General features: G+C 42.0%; 1 protein-coding gene across 1 annotated transcript in view; it reads right to left on the bottom strand.

Moving 5' to 3' along the window:
• Positions 1-20846, bottom strand: part of NCS1 (neuronal calcium sensor 1) — a 150752-nt gene that overhangs the window by 7729 nt on the left and 122177 nt on the right. The window contains exons 3-7 of the mRNA XM_089669046.1: positions 14154-14292; positions 9498-9576; positions 6492-6580; positions 4642-4719; positions 3024-3144 (exon numbers count right to left, since the gene is read on the bottom strand). Coding sequence (XP_089525172.1) covers positions 3046-3144; positions 4642-4719; positions 6492-6580; positions 9498-9576; positions 14154-14292 — 484 coding nt within the window. The 3' untranslated portion in view covers positions 3024-3045. The remainder of the gene's footprint in view (positions 1-3023; positions 3145-4641; positions 4720-6491; positions 6581-9497; positions 9577-14153; positions 14293-20846) is intronic.

Consider the following 20846-nt stretch of genomic DNA (forward strand, 5'->3'; position numbering starts at 1 on the left):
GGTATCAATTGCCATCCACTCTCATTGGCCTGGATAAGATGACGTCACACATGGGAGTTCAGCCAACTTGGCACTGCCGAATCTGCACAATGAGCTGCGCATGCACAGCTCACTGTACAGGGGCGGGCAGGCAGGTAAATAATATTAAAGCAGAAAGGACATAGCATGTCATTTCTGCATTAAAAATCTTGCCTGTTCACCCATTTTTAATATTTGCTATAAATTTCCATTTTAAAAGTACTTATGTCTTCAGATGGCCAGCAATGGCAGCCCCCATACCTCCCTTGTGACAGTGTCCCTTTAGTGCAGATGCTTCTTTAAAAGTATTTTCTTAAAATCTAACTGCAGCCAAAATGTTTGTTTTTGTTTTGGACAAATTGAGGAAGAGTTAACATTTCTGTCAGGTAGAGGGGAGAGTTTTGCCGATTGACCCTGTGACGCCTGTGCAAGAAATAAGGGAAAGGTGGTCACTGGGACAGGAAGGCACAGACCACAATAAAAAATAATGTCGGAATTCTAACCTATTTCCGATTTACTAAAATGTGTTTTTTTTTTTGTCTATGACCCCTATGGAGAGATTTCTTGACGGGGAAAGCTAATGGAAGCACTATCTCTTTCCTGCTCAATTTAAATTAGACATGTTGGCTGGAGTTGTGCTTTAAAAGATTAGTCCTTTCAAATTTATATTTAAATTTTGGGTAGATGCTAGAGAGCTCATGTAAAAATGCACTTTCAGTAAATTAAAAAAGGACTATCACCAAAAAATTCTAGTTGAATCCCCAGGGGACCAAGCATACTTGGTCTTTTTCGGATCTGTGGTCCCATTGTGTATTAAGAGCTGTTGACCATGCCTGTTCAGCAACAGGGCAATGAATTTGAACAGGACCAAGTGCTCCATGTCCTTGGTACTCTGGGGGATTTAAAGTGGTTCTAAAGGCTAAAAGGTTTTTACCTTAATGATTTTCTGCATTAAGGTAAAAAAAACCTGTCTGTGCCCCCATCCCCTTCCCAAAAACTTACCTGAGCCTGACCTCGATCTAGCACTGCGCAGCTCTTCTCCCCTCTCTCTCTTCTCACAGGAGACTCGGCAGCAGTGGGAGCCATTGGCTTCCGCTTCTGTCAGTCAGGTCCCATGAAGAGGGAGCGTTGGAAGGACAGGGCCAATTCACGTCGTGTGAGTCCTTAGATGCACACAGTCCAGCTCCAGATCGAGCCTGCACGTCTGTCCCCATAGGAAAAGGTTGGCTATAGGGGCAGACACAAAAGAGGAGCAGCCAGGATCACCGGCGAGGGACCACAGAAGAGGAGGTTTGGGGCCACTCTGTACAATATTATTGCACAGAACAGATAAATATAACATTTTTGTTATTTTAATTAAAATAAACAAAAAGAACAAGCTTTATATTCACCTAATAAGGATATTTAATATGAAGTGATACTTCTACTTCAGTACATTTGTACTTGTCCCTGTACCCTATAAAAATTCCATTATGATGGGTTACTTTAACTGAAGATGTTTCCAGCAATATGTTCTGGTTTCCTGTTTGTACTCATCCTGCAGCTCCTGGCTACCACTAAACGCTGATCTTTGTAGACTAAATACACGCTCTGCATTGAGCTGAATCAAGAATCTTCGCGGAGAACAGCGAATGTACTCAGAGCCAGGAGGCTGCAGCAATATTGCTGGAAACAAACTTTCTCTTCTAGTAATGTAACACATCATACTGGCATTTTGTATAGACTGCTGAGACAAAGACAAATAAAACATTTTTACTGAAGATACAGATATACTTTGGAGCTCAATTCCAGGCACAGCTATTTTTATGTTGTTCCATCTTTAATACTCACATTAACACTGTCAATTGTACATAAAAGCTCTAAAAGCTATGCAGAGTTCTGCTAAAATGTACAGTAGGGAGCCACACTTACAGTGGGGTCTAAGACCGGCGTCAGTTATGAAGCCTCTGTTTCTCTCACTCTGCTCTGCCATTTACAAAGCACTGTATAGTGATAGCGGTTTTGCTGTGCTTTGTGTACAGTAGAGTTAGGGACTTTTTCAGACAGCGACTCCGCAATGAAATCCTGAAAATATTTTAACCTTTCCCACTGTAAAACTGAAAATGAAAGGATTTAACTCTTAATTAATATTACTCATTTAAAGGATAAGTTCACCTTTGGGAAAATGTTACAAGCTCCACCCGTTTTTAGGGTGGAACATGTAACGTTCCTATAGCTGCAGCCACGTCCACTGCCCCCCCCCCCCTCTGACAGATAATAAAGGGAGACGTTTCCCGTATTATCTGTCAGATTTGAAAACAGCATGGCCGTGTGAAGCCCCGCCCACATGGCTGCATCATTCATTCACAGACTTCCATGAATGAATGAACTGCAAGTCCCGACAGCCTTAGTGGCTGTGGGCTTGTAGTTTTCAATGAACTACCACGGCGCTGCGGAGCACCGTGGTAGTTCATTGAAGCTTCCTATCAGAATATCTGCTTGGCCGTACAACCCTGTACGGCAAGCAGATATTTTGACAGGTCTGCAGGAGACCTGCACGGCATCAGCAATCTACTGATTGCTGGTTCAATGCTTTCCAGGCTCCTTTGGACAAAAATTAATAAATGCGCATTTTTTTTAACTGCAAAAAAATGTGCATTTAATATTTTTGTCCAAAAGGTGAACTTATTCTTTAGCACACAAAACTCCAATGGTGCAGGTGGACAGGGCGTTCAGAAAAAGCCAGGAACTATGGTGCTAACACATCTCCACGCACGTTGTCGTAAAAATCCGGCAAGTGCCAGATTCAACCCGCAACTGAAATGCCACTTTTGCTGGACCAATCCTGATGAATATAAAGAATTTTTATACACGAATTCTGAAAACTGTTATAGTATTTTTGCAGTCAGACAAGTAGGGCCTTCAGAAGAATTATTGAGCCAAGTATGAAGTTACTACAGACAGCTCTCACCCCAGATATAGGTTATACTGTATAGTGAGTGTGAAGGTCTTCCTTAGCTACTTACATACAGCTGTGGTGGGTGATCCCTATACCAATCCATCATATAGAGATAGTGCCTGCACAATCGAGGGGTCTGCCTTTGATCCTTCTTGAAATTCCTGCAGAGTCAGTTTACCATCGGAGTTCTGTAAGAAAAAATAATAGTAATAAACACTGAAAGAGGAAATCACAGGGTGTCTTCACTGAACATATAACCTTAAGGTGTATCTTAAAGTCACTGTTTCCTTTGTTCATACAGGGCAAAGTAAGAGGTTCACTTACCTTCCCCCTCTCCAGCAGTAAATACTTACTCTTCCTCACTCCTGTGCCACTCAGTTCAGATGCAGAACCTAGAGAAAGAAAAGCTCCAAACTTGTTTGAGCTTACACAGGGCTAGAGATTCCTTCCCTGGACCCATGTGACTGCTCTGCACCAATAAGCAGGTATATTACATGGAAACATGGGAGGGGGAAAGTGTGAATCAGCTGAATAGATCGATGGGTGAGTGAGGAAAGCTAAATTGTGTTGCTGGAGGGGAGGGGAGCATCTAAGTGACCTTTTTACTTTGCCCTACATTTGCAAAAGTAGAGTTTTATTTTAAAGTGAAAATATGCAGAGGACACTATAGCCAACTTCTCCTCCTGACAATGCTTGTTGTCTGGCTGTTCTGCTGAACATTTTGCTTTAAAACTTCCAGGTCCCTTTATTCTAAAGTAAAAATATGCAGATAATACTACAGACAATGCTTGTTGCCTGGCTGTTCTGCTTAACATTTTGCTTTAAAACTTCCAGGTCCCTAACCCAGCACAAGTATATACCAGAACGTTGGTCCTCACTTTGCCTCTCCTGCTGTGCATATGTATGCCAGATCAGGGACTTTGAAAGTATTAAAGCCTTACATGGCCAAGCAGCCAGCATTTTCAGAAAAAAGGTCAGCAATGGCAACTTCCATACTTGTCTCATTACAGCAACAACCAGTAGTATACAGTAATCAATATCAGCAGCCAATCACAGATTAGCTTTAATTATTCTGCACAAGAGCTGTCATTAAAAAAAGGTGCTAGAAATGCAACCAATTCTGGGATGATCCAGTTTGTTGGTGTTTTAGCATACATACAGGTAATGATATAAGACAGCATTTTACATGATTGGGTCCCTGCCCGAGGGCCCAGAGTCAGTAGAGGGCCCAAAGAGATGCCCCTGGTACCTTTTTCATAGGCTTTTTTGAGTTTGGGCAAGGAGCACCTAACAGAGGGCCCAATTAGGCCCTGTTCACATCTAGTGACAGCAGAGTGTCGCAGTTTTTGTGTGCTTTGAAAGGAATTTTTTGGCCACGCTTTTCCAGCAGAACAGTTCATTTGAATGTGCTGCTCTCTGCTCCATAAACACTTCAAAATAGCTCCTGTACCTTTTTTTTTAATGGACTTTGGCGCGTTTTCAGTGTACTGCATGCATTTTGTCTCTCAAAAATCCCTACCCGTTTCTTCTGCATGTTTGGAATGCCATTAATAATACTGACATCCAAACTCATGTTGCATATTTTTCAGCGATTTTACCGCTTTCCAGAATCGTAGGATATGAATGGAAGGTAAGTGAACCCTTGTGCTGCAATTATCTTATGACATAATGCCCGTTCCTCTCACCTTGTCCATCATTGCAAAAATCCGGTCCACCCTCTTCTCTGGAGTGTTTTCCTCCTCTGGAAGCTCCACTGTGTTACCCTGCACAAAAGAAAACCACATCACTTAAATGCACTGCAAAAGTATTCTCAGGAATAGATTGCATTCTGTAAGTGGCATTACATTGTTCAGTTACTGGTCATTTGATTTTGTTCACACATTTCAGTGGTGATAATTTGGCACATTGTAAGTATTCAAGCCCAATTCCTACCAATGTTTTGGTATAGACCGTGGGAAAGGGTTGGAATCTTTGTTGGATTTTTATTTCTGACTGTCTCCATTAGGAGAGTTGCACTCACTTCCTGTCCTGGTGACAGACTGTCACCAGAACTGATGGGGAAATTTCTCCAGATGGGGACAGAGATGATAACACTGACATATAACAACACTTTTTCCTTAAAGCTGAACTCCTGGTATAGTTTGTATAGCATAGGTCCAAGCTGGAGCAATGTGGCTGTGTAAGTAAATACATTCCATACCTGTGGAACTGCAGTGGAAACAGAGAATCACTAGAACGGTCTGTGTTGCTACAGTGATCATTGTGGTCCTTCAGGTTCTGTGCTGGGAGGCTGCTCTTTTGCATAGTGAACACAGGGGGTTCCTTGCTCAGCACTGCAGTCAGTCACAAAAATCATTGTATTTTTTTCAGTGCATACAAGGTGTTCTCTGACTGGCCGAAGTGGAGAAAGGTGGGGCACTATTTTTTTTTATTTTTGTTTACCCAATTCCTGCAGCATGAAACAGCATTTTTAGTCAATGTGACATCATCACCATGTTTGTAAAAAATCTTGCAGAAACGGCTGCAGAGCTCAGTTACTACTGATTTAAGCAAGCTCCCAGAACTACATCTCCCAAGAGCCCTTTCCCTACATGTAGTGTATGTGCAGTCTCTTGGGAGGCAAGGCAGCAGGATTGTTTTATTGGAAGAAATTAATGTATGCATGTGCAAAGGGACAGAATGATGTAGGGAATAGGTGGATTTCTGTAGTCCAGTAGGTTGGGATTTCAGTGCAGCACAGGCACCGTTTCAGCCTAAACCATATGTTAAGAGCTCACTGGATTTCTGTCAGAATAACAGATTCTGAGCATGCTGAGTTTTTAAAGGGGAAGTGTGCACACATGGAACAAATGTTTTTTGTTGACGCTCACATATACTTTAAAGTGGGTCTGAAGATTTTTTTAACCTAATGAATTAAAGTAGAAAAAAACCTTCTGAGTGCAGCTCCCATCCCCCCAATACTTACCTGAGCCCAAACTCGACCCAGCGCTGTGCAGGAGACTAGCGGCTCTCTCTCCTCATGGACTCAGAGATATCAGCGCGAACAAATGTTTCTGTCAATCACAGCCAGTGAGGAGCGAGTGGGGCCGAACTTCGCTTTGTGTATCTATGGACACACAGAGCTGGCTTGGGAGCGAGCATGCACAATTGTCCCATAGCAAGCAGCTTGCTCTGGAAACACTCAGCGGGGGGGCCAAGATCGCTGGAGGGGGACCCGAGAAGAGGAGGATCAGAGCTGCTCTGTGCAAAACCATTGCACAGAGCAGGTAAGCATGACATGTTTGTTATTTAAAAAACAAAAGGATGGGTTTACAATCACTTTCACTGCATTGGCTGTGCTATTTGGCACAGATGGCTGGATCCCAAGACTGGCTGAAAAGAATTTAAATTCTTTTAATGAAAGTGTTTGTAACTATGTATTTAGTTGCTTGCCTGAAGTTTATCTTGTTTTTTTTCTGATAAATGTGAAATGCAAAAATATTATTTCTTGCATTTGGATTACTTAATTTATTGGCTACATTAGATCCAAACTTACCACCATCTGGTAAATTGCATCCACAATATCCAGCATCTCGTTTCGTGTGATGTAGCCGTCATTGTCCAAGTCATACAGTTTAAATGCCCCTAAATGAAGTAAACAAAAGTCATTCTCAGACACAAACCTCTTTTTCCTTGAATATCAACATCACAGATAATTTAGCAAGTTAAAAAAATCTTGCATTTGCCAGATATGTACATACATATGAACATTTCTAAATTATGCTTCAGCAATCTCTGGGCTGGCAGCCAAGAACAATGGCGAATCAGCTAAACATTTCACACACAGTCTTTGTTAAAATCTTCCCTGTGTGATAAGTAAATCCAACTGTCAGAGGATCTCATTATTATCCCATAGGAGTTGGAAAGGAGCCCAGGTATAGTAAGCCTTAGTTAAAATAACTGAAATAATAGAACTTCTTTTAAAAATCATCTACTGCAAAGACTATTTTTTTTCTTCTATGACGGTGGCCTCTTTCAGCAGAATGATGTAGCCTGTCACAATGCAAAAAAAAGAATGGCTTGAAGAAAATAACAAGTTGGGGGAGGTTGACTTGTCCTCCAAATTCTCCAGATATCAATCCAATGGAACATCTGTGGGATGTGCTAGAAAAACAAGTCTGATCCATGGATCACATCTCAACTTGCAGGACTTGAAGGATTTCCTACTGACAGTTTTCAGCCAAATACTACAACATACCTTAAGAGGTTCAGTGGCATGCATGCCTCCACAGGTCAGGGCTGTTTTGTTAGCAAAAGGGGTTGTTCTGGTGGCAAAAGGGGGACCTACTCAAAATTAGGTAGGTGGTCACAAAGTTATGGCTGATGGGTTTTGTGGTAAGGCCAATATATATATATATATATATATATACATATATACACACACACACATACACACACACAGCTGTGTTCAAAATAATAGCAGTGTGTTGAAAAAAGTGAATGAAGCTCAAAATTCTTCTAATAGCTTTTATTTCCATCCACACAAATGGGAACACGACACATTCTATTCCAAATCAAAACATTAAGAAAAATAGATCAAATTTGTGTTGTTCCTCTAAAAAAAAATTGAAGAAAAGTGAATATTAGACTGTTCAAAAAAATATAAGTGTTTGTATTCTTCTTTACAAACTCAAACATTCACTATATAAACTGAAAAATGTTTGAAGATTTTGCTTTCCTTTGAATCACTTAATGAATATTTAGTTGTATAAGCACTGTTTCTGTCTGTTGGATTTCTATTACTCTATTACACCTACTAGTAAATTATTTGCCATGTAGAAATATCATTTCTACCAAAAACAGTGATTGATCAGGTTAGTGATGTCTGACTATATATACAGTCAGGTCCATAAATATTGGGGCATCGACAATTCTAACATTTTTGGCTCTATACACCACCACAATGGATTTGAAATGAAACGAACAAGATGTGCTTTAACTGCAGACTGTCAGCTTTAATTTGAGGGTATTTACATCCAAATCAGGTGAACGGTGTAGGAATTACAACAGTTTGCATATGTGCCTCCCACTTGTTAAGGGACCAAAAGTAATGGGACAGAATAATAATCAGAAATCAAACTTTCACTTTTTAATACTTGGTTGCAAATCCTTTGCAGTCAATTACAGCCTGAAGTCTGGAACGCATAGACATCACCAGACGCTGGGTTTCATCCCTGGTGATGCTCTGCCAGGCCTCTACTGCAACTGTCTTCAGTTCCTGCTTGTTCTTGGGGCATTTTCCCTTCCGTTTTGTCTTCAGCAAGTGAAATGCATGCTCAATCGGATTCAGGTCAGGTGACTGACTTGGCCATTGCATAACATTCCACTTCTTTCCCTTTGGTTGCTTTTGCAGTATGCTTTGGGTCATTGTCCATCTGCACTGTGAAGTGGCGTCCAATGAGTTCTGAAGCATTTGGCTGAATATGAGCAGATAATATTCCCGAAACACTTCAGAATTCATCCTGCTGCTTTTGTCAGCAGTCACATCATCAATAAATACAAGAGAACCAGTTCCATTGGCAGCCATACATGCCCACGCCATGACACTACCACCACCATGCTTCACTGATGAGGTGGTATGCTTAGGATCATGAGCAGTTCCTTTCCTTCTCCATACTCTTCTCTTCCCATCACTCTGGTACAAGTTGATCTTGGTCTCATCTGTCCATAGGATGTTGTTCCAGAACTGTGATGGCTTTTTTAGATGTCGTTTGGCAAACTCTAATCTGGCCTTCCTGTTTTTGAGGCTCACCAATGGTTTACATCTTGTGGTGAACCCTCTGTATTCACTCTGGTGAAGTCTTCTCTTGATTATTGACTTTGAAACACATACACCTACCTCCTGGAGAGTGTTCTTGATCTGGCCAACTGTTGTGAAGGGTGTTTTCTTCACCAGGGAAAGAATTCTTCGGTCATCCACCACAGTTGTTTTCCGTGGTCTTCCGGGTCTTTTGGTGTTGCTGAGCTCACCGGTGTGTTCCTTCTTTTTAAGAATGTTCCAAACAGTTGTTCTGGCCACGCCTAATGTTTTTGCTATCTCTCTGATGGGTTTGTTTTGTTTTTTCAGCCTAATGATGGCTTGCTTCACTGATAGTGACAGCTCTTTGGATCTCATCTTGAGAGTTGACAGCAACAGATTCCAAATGCAAATAGCACACTTGAAATGAACTCTGGACCTTTTATCTGCTCATTGTAATTGGGATAATGAGGGAATAACACACCTGGCCATGGAACAGCTGAGAAGCCAATTGTTTATTACTTTTGGTCCCTTAACAAGTGGGAGGCACATATGCAAACTGTTGTAATTCCTACACCGTTCACCTGATTTGGATGTAAATACCCTCAAATTAAAGCTGACAGTCTGCAGTTAAAGCACATATTGTTTGTTTCATTTCAAATCCATTGCGGTGGTGTATAGAGCCAAAAATGTCAGAATTGTGTCAATGTCCCAATATTTATGGACCTGACTGTACATACACACTGTGCAAGTTGGTTGACTTACATCTCAGCTTCTCATCCAGGGTCCCACGTGAAGTGACAGATAAGGCCTGGATAAATTCTGAAAACTCAATCCGTCCATCCTGCAAAAAGATAGTAAGATAATAAATGATGCTTCTGCCTGCGCAAGTGTATCTGTGCCCTTATCACAAGCTTGCTATGGGGGCACCCTCAAAAGAGGAGAAGCAGACAGTGGCAGACTACCAAAAACGAGGTATGGGACCAGCTTGTTGCACACAGCAGGTATATAAATCAAGTTTTTTATTTTATTTTTTTTAATTGACTTTATTATTACTTTAACTTCACTTGAATATTTCTAATTGATCATTGTAATATAGTTGGATACTGATGAATTCAATCATCCATGTTCTTCCTATACCATACTCTTGTAATCCAGCCAGGAGATTTCTGCACTGGAATTCCTGCCTCTATCCCTCGCCAAGTGAAGGAGACACTATGTGGTGCGCCAGGTGGGCGAAGTTGGGAATTCTTATGCAGAAAAGCCAGTGTCCCTGAGAGATACAGGAACTAATGAGTGACTCCAGCATAAGCTTTGAATGGTGCAAACCACAGGGGACTAAATCACAAGCATGCATATGCTGAAACGTGCACACATAACATGTATTAATGCATGTTTTTACAAAATCTGCATTGTTGTGTGCAGGGGCGGACTGACAACTCATGGGGCCCCCGGGCAATAGGAGATCATGGGGCCCGTGTCCTCGCCCACACTAAAAAAGCCTATGAAAAAAGGTACCAGGGGCATCTCATGGGGCCCCCTACTGACCCCGGGCCCTCGGGCAGTGCCCGAGTTTCCAAATGGTCAGTCCGCCCCTGGTTGTGTGCTTTTATGTACAATAGACACAGAACATGTAACCAGCACAAGGCTGACTCTCTCAAAGTCAGCTTCATTTCTGTACACACATGTGGGACATTACTGCCCCCCACTGCAGGCGGAAGGAGGGGCACAGAGACTGCGCTAAAATACAAAGACTTGACTTGTTCTCTTCATTCTTTACACTATCCTAAGGCCTCAAGCACACTGGACATTTTGCTATCTCTGCTAGACTCCTTTTTTCACGTTTAGGCGTGTCCAGAATTTTTTTTTTGCCAAAACACAACTGCTCTGGGATGCACTGGCAGTAGGTTTTTTTTCTGCTTCTAAACGCCTACGTGTGCATGGACACATAGGTTAACATGCAGCAGCATTTACAGGCAACCCCCCCATCCCCCCCAAAAGAAAACCAAAACATCATAAAAAATGCCCAGTGTGCATGAGGCGTAAGGATTAAGATCTGTGGCTTTAATTGAGAAAGTCACATGATTAGCTTTGAACATACCATTATGACCACTGTACAGAAATGGCAAATGAAACCATGAAACTTGTAATCGTTGCACCTACACACAAGTAAATCTGTGCTGTCTGGGCCAGGAGTAAATAAACCAGTTAAACTTAAATTAATAAGGATAAATGAATCATAACGTGCGCTGCATACTTGTTCTTGCCGTAACTACCACGGCATTATATAATGTAATAAATTAGGAATGAAAAGTGTAATTGGCTGACAGGCTCTGGAGAGTCCTGGGTGCAGCAGAAGACATTAAGTATAATTGTAAGATTCTCTACTCGTTCTCCGAGGAATTTAGTCATATTAAGTGAAAATACAGTAACGTATTTGCTGGAAACAGATGCAGCTCTGGGGACAGCACTGAGCACAAAGGTCAGGAGAAAAGTGCCTTTATCAAATGTTCAGCTATGGTAAAACTGTCATTAACTGCTTCAGTAGAATGTCACCAATGACAGCCTTCAGGTTTCCTTTAATAAGAAGCTATAGCAGTTTTGCTTCAGTTTTATTTTCATTTTATACCTATAGGTAACCAATCTTTGTTGTGTAAATAGGCATCTGCTATGTAACAAAGGGTTCCCATAGCACTGAAGAGAGAGTAGTATAAGCAGTTCCCTTTCAGGCAGGCTGTCTCTCATTGAAACTTTAAACCTGAACTCTGGTATAAGAAAATATTGTAGAACTACAAGACTAACGTGTATTTTTACTGGCCGTGCATCACACTGCTCCCACTGCATACTGCCCCACAACACACAGCTCACCGCCCCACTACATACTGCTCACTGCCCCTACTACATACTGCCCCATTGCCCCCACTGCTCACTGCCTCCACTGCATACTGCCCCACTACATACTGCTCACTGCCCCAACTACATATTGTCCCACTGTGTACTACTCATTGCCCCCACTGCATACTGTCCCACTGCATACTGCTCACTGCCCCCATGCATACTGTTCCACTGCATACTACTTATTCATTCCACTGCATACGGCCCCACTATATACTGCTCATTGCCCCACTACATACTGCTCACTGTCCCCAGCGCATATGCCCCCACTACATACTGCTCACTGTCCCCAGTGCATACTGCCCCTATTGCCTACTGCCCCACTAAATACTTCTCGCTGCCCCCCTGAATACTGCTCCACTACACACTGTCTCACCGCATACTGCTCACTGCCCCACTACATACTGAAGGGGGCACACTGACTGCCATACTCCTGCAGGTCAATTGTTATTCAATGTTGGGGGTTAATTATTGTGAAGTTCTGGGGGTTAATAATGCAAAATTCTGGGGTTTATTGCAGTGCTGGGAGTTACTATGTCATGCTGGGGTTTAATATTGTGCCTTGCTGGGAGTCAATTGTTGTGCCATGCTAAGGGGTTAATTTGTGTGCATTGTTAGATGTTAATTGTTGTGCAGTGCTGTGGGTATATTATTTTGCTATACTGATGGTATTGTGCTATGGTGAAGGTTAAATATTGATTTGTGCTTGAGGCTATTTATTGTGCCAGGCAGGGTGTTAATTTTATTTTTGTTCCATGCCGTGGGTTATTTATGCCGTTCTGGCCTTAAGCTTGCTGAGGTTATTGCTGACCCTGACACTTGCTGGGGTATCATTTCTAGTACCATTTGGGCTTATTTTACTCCAACAATCTTTTTAGTGTGCTCCAAGACTGTCTATGCAGCGGGATAAACCACGAAAAAACACCCATGTTTTGGTCACACCCACAAAAGCACAGCACGCGGCACACGCTGCATTACCACCCCCACTTATACTTTCGGCACCCTCACAGCACTCAAAAACAATTGTGTGTGGAGCTGTGCATGTCCTCAGGTTTTTTTCCTAGAGACAATGAGGGAGATTTACTAAAACTGGGGCACTCAGAATATGTTGCAGCTGTGCATGGTAGCCAATCAGCTTCTGCAGCTTGATCATTTAAGCTTTGACAATAAAACCCGGAAGCTGATTGGTTTCGATGCAGAGCTGCACCAGATTTTGCAACTCTTCAGTTTTTGTATTTCCTATATACCCTATATCAGGGATATTGAAATAAAATTGATGGGGATCCAGTCATTACAATTTTCATCCAGCAAAGGTCCAAGACTCTTGTTTGTGCTATGACTCGGTTTCTTCATATCACAGCCCCTCCCCTTTACATCACAGTCCCCCCTTTATACCACAGTGCCCCCTTTTACATTGCAGAACCCCCTCTGTACAGCACAGCACAGAACCCCCACTTTACAATGCAACCCCCCTTGACAATGCAGCCCCTTCTTTACTTTACAGTGCCTGCTTTACATCACAGCCCCTTTAACATCCAAGTTCCCCCATTTTACATCACAGCGCCTCCTTTACCTAAATGCCCTTCACATCACAGCCCCCCTCCTTACATCACAGACTCCCACCCTTTATATCAGTGTCCTCAGCCCCCACCTCACATCACAGTCCCCCTCTCCTTCACATCAGTGTCCTCTGTCACCCTTTCACATCACAGCTCCCCTCCTTGTATCCCAGTCCCCTTCACAGCCCCCTTTCCTTGTATCCCAGTCTTCTTCACAGCACCCCTTTTTTTGCACCCTAGTCCCCTTCACAGCCCCCCTCCTTGTATCCCAGTCCCCTTCACAGACCCTCTTCCTTGTATCTCAGTCTTCTTCAAAGCACCCCTTCCTTGTATCCCAGTCCCCTTCACAGCACCCCTTTTTTTGCACCTCAGTGCCCTTTACAGCCTCCCCCTTACTTGCATCTCAGTCCCCTTCAGATTCCCCCCTTTCTTGCTCCCCAGTAACTTTTATAGGTCTCTATTTTTGTATACTGGTCCCCTTCATGGCCCCCCTCCTTCCTTTCTTGCAGCCCAGTCTCCTTTATATGAATACCCCCCTCCCTTTCATTACCCCCTGCCAATCACAACCCTCCTCTAACCTTTTTGTTCCTACCTTACACAGTAGGTAGAAAGCAGAAGGTACGGCATGCCTGGACAGAGAGTGGGACATGTAGGAATTGCTTTTCATGTTAACAGGCAGATGATTGGTTGCTAGGAACACCTAACAACCAATCACCGGCTTGTTAACTTCAAAAACTGGGTAGCTCCCGCCCTCTGCCTGGACATGCCGTGCCTTCTACCTGCTATAAGGATAATTATGTGGGGGTGGCGACGGGGGGAGGAGTATATCAGCCAGCAGAGGACATCCAGGCTGCTAAATGGCGGAGCCACGGGCCGTATAGGACTATCATTCAGTCCGTTTACGGACTGTGGACCGCTATTTAGTGATGTCTGCCCTATATAGTTAATAGAACATACATTTACTTACTTTGTTCTCATCAAAAACATTGAAGACAAATGTGGCAAATTTAGTTGGGTCTCCAAAGGGGAAGAACTGTTTGTAAATCTTCTGAAAACCGGCAGCATCCAACTGGCCACTGGGACAATCTTTGATGAAGCCTTTATACCTACAAAAAGAAGACAGGCCCATTACAGGCGCTCATATTAATACATCAAGGCAAGCTTTTACCAAAAGAACTATTACATATGGACAGAAGATAATGGACTTACATGCAGAACTGGTGGGTTTTAATCAGCACAACCTGGGTGGTAAATGAAGGTCAAAAGCAATTGCAATCAAGGGTATTGAAAAAAAAAAAAAAAGGCAAAATATTCTTTTGACGTGAAACACTCTTGAAATGGTTATATTTAATTTGGGATTTTTTTTGTGGTTTCAGAACATCGTAAAGGACACATATCCAAAAAGTGCAACCAAGCCTAGAATATTTACAAACACAATATTGAAATTATAGTCCAGGACAAGCAAAATTGTTATTGTAGATAAATTCATTTTGACTGCCTTTACAGTTAAACTAATTGCCAGACAAAAGAACGTGTCATATATATAAATACATTCAGGAATCTTTAAGGGTTCTTCCACACAGGCAACCACTGGGGAATGAAAACAGGTGGCTGAACTGCAGTTTTACCACCCCTTGGCTGCCCACTCAAATTCTAACACTAGAGCCTGACAGGGCTATACATATGCCACAGCCGTCAAGCTTTGTAGTTTAAAAAAAAAAAAAACCAACAAGAAATTAGGTGTCAGGAGTCAGCGGTAGTGCCTCCTAATCAGTCACTGCTATACCACCCTCTGATAAGTGATCCATAGCTGCTGAAAAGGGTGGTAAACTTACCACCTCTGAAAGAACCCTGCCCAGAGATGGGTCATTTTTTTTTCAACCAGCCAGCAGGCTGATAAAAATAGGGAATTAATTCACCCACCCACTCAAGCGATGTGGATGTGCTGTTGTATCCTCACAGCGGGGTCTGTTCTGCTGTCAGAATACATTGATCAGTGCTACAGCCGCGGATCACATGAACATTATCCAACATGCCTTTTTGCGAGGACGGCCATAGATGGATCGAAGATTGGCTGGTCCCTGCTGAATAGAACAAATTTTGATACATCTATGGCCAGCTTAAAGGAACACTCCACTGTTCTAAAAATGTACATATGTAATTGCTAATGAGCTATATTCTAATAGAAATCTGAACTCCAAGCAAATAGCTAAAATTGTTAAAGTTTTTTTTTACCTGACAAAAACTTGCATTTCTGTCTATCCATTCCTGATTTGCACAGCTTTGGTGACCTGACTCTGCTGCACTTAAGTAATATAATGTGGTCATGTCCTTGTCTCCAGACTGTGGCTGTCTTATGCCTCTTCTCACTCTGTTCTCTCCTTTTGTCAGCATGTCCTTTGTCAGTACCTTTGCATGCAGCAGAGCTCAACTGGCTTCTACTGTAATTGTATGGGGGATTTCAAGAATCTGAAATCTGTCAAACCAGGTACTTATACTACCTTGCATTTAAAAATTGATGTTTTAATGAATACATAACTGCTTGTTAGATGCTTTAAGGATAATGACGTTAAATGATCCAGACCTCAGCAGCCCTCAGAACAGTTGCAGCGTTTCATGGTTCATAACTGCAGTTTAGCAATTCATTCACATATAGCCAAAAACTTCCTTTAATTATGCCAACACAGCAGCAATTAATTACTAGAATTATTTTAAATTGTGACCCAATCAATCAATCAATCATATCAGCTTTCATTGCAAAGGTGCACTCGAATAGTGATCTCTGGATTTAAGCTGGCTGCTATGGTCCATATCTCCTCTGCAGTTATTATAAATCATAACCAGTAACAGGTTACTGCACCTCCTAGGGAATCATTTTACCACCATCCCCATTTTACGATGATATTAAACACAAGTCATAATGGTTGATTTCCTAAAACTGGAGCATGCAAAATCTGGTGCAGCTCTGCACAGAAACCAATCAGCTTCCAGATTTTATTGTCAAAGCCTAATTGAACAAAAGTTAGAAGCTGAATGGATACCATGCACAGCTGCACCAGATTTAGCACTCTCCAGTTTCAGTAAATTATCCCATAGTGTCAACCTCTAGCCCTAGTTTTGTTACTGGTTAAAATATGAATTGCCAGCCCCGGAGGTGAGGCCACAGCTTCCCAATGCCCCCAAGCACTGGTATTATTACATAGCTTCTTCCTCCATATAAGCTTTGCCTTCCAAGTCTTGCCTTTCCCCTTCCAAATGCTAATTAAATGTGAATCTGGATCACTCCCAATTTCACCCCAATTAACACAAAAGCTTGCGTACACGTTCCAAGAGAAAGCGAAAAATACACACAAGGTCTGCCAGAGCTTTGAGAACGCGTTCTATCTTGGCGTACAGCAGTCTGTCCGTCTGTGGCTTTGTTTGTATCAGCCTATGCAGTTCCTGTAAGAGTATACCCTATACTGTATGGAATATATATATAATATACAGATTGTGTATGTAATTGGATGGGACACCTCTGGAGTATATACTAGCCCGCAGATTGTCTGTATAGGCCTTCGTGTTAGTAGATGCGGACGCACACAGAACTAGTAATACTGTATACATAGATGCTAATGTTTAAAGGAATTGTAACCTGATGGATTTCAATTTAACTATGGACTTTGGTATAAATATTCAAAGTTAGGCATCTAAAAAATTTTTCCCTAAACTTCTATTACCCATAAATTTGTTATGCTTAGTACACGTGATGAGAAAATCAGATGAAAAATACCACTTTTGGAGCGATCATCCGATAATCTGATCGTTAGTACACTTACACCCCGGTCACATTGGGTGCAACTTGGCATGCGATTTGCTAAGTCGCACCCTATTGTCCACTATTAGAGCAGTCATATTAGTGCAGTTCCGACTTGGTCAGAGCGGCACTGATTTCTAAAGTAGTAAATGCACTACTTTTGTTGTGATTTGCATAGAGATCTGTGTCAGATGTCTTGCAAATCGCAACTGAAATCAGCAGGCCACCCGATTTTGAAATCATGCGACTTCACTGTAAGTCACACGATTTCAAAATCGTCTTTGATGTGACCGGGCGCTTAGTGGATTTCGAGAGCTGATCATGACAGTTCATGTGAAATTATCTGAACGGAGAAGCACAAAAATTTTTCTCATAAGATAACAGAACAAATGAATTTTGTTTAATCACCACAGTATTCGTCCATAAAACTTAAGTGACCAAGAGCGCGCATGCTCGGAAACAAAGAAAACATTATAATACAATACATCATCGCAGGAAGTTGTATTCCATCTTATAAGAATTTTCGTAGCTTTAGTAACCTATTCATTTTCGGTCTAGCATGCAAAAAAAAAAAAAAAAAAAAAAAAAGGACAATCATTAGTCCGATATTCTCATCTTGTGTACCAGGTATTGAGGCCTGGTGATCGTGAATGGGCCGCTTGTTTGGGCTGTCTGCGTTTGGGGCTACTCACCCACACCCGCATGCAGTAAATTTGGACAAGTGTATCCATGCAGCTGCTACATTCACATACACTTATATGGGCACGCAGCACCAGGCAGCTTTAGCCACATAAACATTCATTCATGATCTACGGGCCTCAGTGCCTGTGTGAATGCCTTATGTTCACCTTTCTTTCTTTGCAATGCTTGACACACTAAAGTATAATGTCAGTTTAATTTGGGGAAAAAAAATCAATTCTAGTAAACACTTTTGTAAATTCTTACTTGCTGTTTTGCAGACTGCGACAAGCCATTTATTTATTACAGGCACTGCTTTAGCGCTGTCAATTTACACAGCACTTTACATACTGCACATTCACATGCATACTAGGGCCAATTTAGACAGCAGCCAATCAACCTACCAGCTTGTCTTTGGATTGTGGATACCCACACAAGTATAGGGAGAACATGCTAACTACATGCAGAGTGTCCTTGTTGATATTCAAACTGAGAACCCCAGTGCTGCAAGGCAGACGTGCTAGCCACTAACCCACTGTGCTGAACCATACTAGTATACTAGCTGTAAGTCAATGCTAGGTGTGAGGGTCTGTCAAATACATTCAGGTGTACTGCAGTGAACCTGGGGCAGTCAAGTCCACACATCACTGGTAGGGGCAACCTTGCCTTGGAATTCCCAAAGGACATAGAAAACCAGTGAGTTAATAAGGTCACCAGACTCCAATGTTCACTTTGTTGGGGCAGCAGTTAAAAACAATAAACCCCACCAATCCTTTGGCTCTGTACACATTGGGATTTTTCAAAACAGTCAACACTGTCTAACAAAGTATGTTGCATAGAAGATTTCATTTCCTGCCAAAAGGGAACATTCTAGAAGACTTCGTTCTACTGGATTGATTTTAGGTTCACTACTGAGTATGAAGCTCTTCCATGCAACGACCCTTCACGATTCTCATAATTCTCTGTTATTAGCCCAACAGATAAGTGCATACCATGGTCTGAGGTTGGAGGAGAGGGACCCGAGTATCTACTTCTTCTCACCTCTTACTCCCAAGATCACCCATCACCCCCCCCCCCCCCCCCCCCCGAGGAATCCTATCACCTGGACACTCTGGACCCCTATATGCCAGTTTACATTTCCTTAGCTTTCTCTTACCTAGTTAACTCTCTAAGGCTGGCCATACACTATACAACTTTCTGTCCACTTTCTGCCAAATTTCATTTAGATTTATCTTCAACTGCGCAGTGCAAAGAGCCTGCCTAATTGAATACAATTGAAAGTGTTGTTAGGTTTGACCTATTATATGGTTTTTGGTAAACCTAAACCAAAAATCTCAAGAGAATTGGATAATCTATGGCCAGCCTTAGGCTGCATGCACAGTTGAGCGTTTTGTAGCTTGAAGCTCGAAGCTCCAAAAAAGCTCAAACTTAAAAAAATCAATTGTTCTCTATGGTGCCTGTTCACACAATCAGGTGTGAACAGGCACCATAGAGAACAATTGATTTTTTAAATTTGAGCTACAAGCTACAAAACGCTTTAGTGTGAATGCAGTCCAATACCCTTGTGTGACAATCGCGGCATCAGACCCCCAGCCCTTCTCACCAACTTGTGATCGAAGGACTAGCCAATCTAAAACCGCGCTGTCACGTGCGTAACAATGCCACGCTCAGCTGCACCCTGTACAAAGATTTGTCAGCTAATGGACCACAATCTATGTATCTGCAGCCTGAGAGCGATTGTTACTGGGTCAGGTTAATTACGCAATTAACCCTTCACACTGCCACCACCGCCTTTTTGTAGAGAAGAGGAGGAAACTCGCCAATATTAGCAATAACACTATGATGTTTGAATAATCGTCTGTATACCACTGTCACGGCAGGCAGAGATATACAGAGGTTTATAACACACAGTAGCGCACTTCAGAGACAGGGATTCTTAGTTTGCATTAAAGAGCTTTAAAAACAGTTCAACACTTTTCAGATTATAGGATTTATTAATAAAGAGGTCAAAAGGGTGCAAAACAATATTTACAGAAAAAGATGTAGCCTATATATATATATATATATATATATATATATATATATATATATATATATATACACATACATACATACATACAGAGAGCAAGATGTAAGATATCAGACGACTCGCATTAAACTGAGCTATCCGAATATATGCTTCATTTTTATGTAATTATTTCCCATCTCCAGATATAAAATTATATTGAAAAGTGGGTTTTAAATGTGTTGTATATTTTACGGCTAGGAATGTCTTTGAAGCCCAGTGAAGGACTGGTTTATGGTTTTACGATTCTCTCAGATTGAGAAGCTAACAGACACCCGGGCACCAGCTAATTTGGGATTTATAACCATGAAGCTGTCCCGCTGGGCCTGATTGCCTGTGAACTTTTGAACCCAGACACAGGGACCACGTGTCACTCAACAGAGAGGGAGGGGGGATTGGAGGGAGGCAGATACAAGATGGAGGATCCTTAGCAAGATGGATGACAGTGTCCATCTCTGTGTGCACAATTGCTACACCTTGCACTGAAATGTATGTTCTTTCTATACACCTCCATTGCACTTACAACCAGTTGTTCTTTTGCACTACAACAAGTGATATACAAGTATTGGGCGAACCATACCCAGTATTATACCAGACTTTCTACAAGTGAGTTAACTGACCTTAAAGAAGAATTCCAGGTGTGGATATTTTTACATAGTAACATTGGCCTAGCTTGGACCAATGTAATTATGAATATACCATACCTGTGAGATCCCCATGGAAGCTGGAAATCACTGTAGTATATGTAGCAATTGTGCGCACAAATATGGACGCGGAAGTCTATGTTGCTAAAGATCCTCCATCTTGTGTCATTCTCACTCCAAATCAGTCCCCCCCTCCCTTCCTGTTGAATGGCATGTGGTCTGGTGTGGCTGAGTTCAGGAGGGCACAGCTGGATACACTTCATGGTTGTAAACCCAATTAGCTGATGCTAGTGTGTCTGTCAGACTCTTGCTCTGAGCTGCTCGTAAAGCTATAAACCTGTCAGTCACTGGACTTGAAAGCATTCCGGAATATCCCATTTGAAACCACTTTTCATACACTTTCATAATTTCCTGCAGGAAAAACGTACAATGAAACAAAACATATATTAAGACAGATCAGTTTAATGCGAGTCAACT

This window comes from Staurois parvus, unplaced genomic scaffold, assembly GCF_062004578.1.
Source record: "Staurois parvus isolate SC_StPar_1 unplaced genomic scaffold, SC_StPar_1.0 ptg000068l, whole genome shotgun sequence".
Lineage (NCBI taxonomy): Eukaryota > Metazoa > Chordata > Amphibia > Anura > Ranidae > Staurois > Staurois parvus.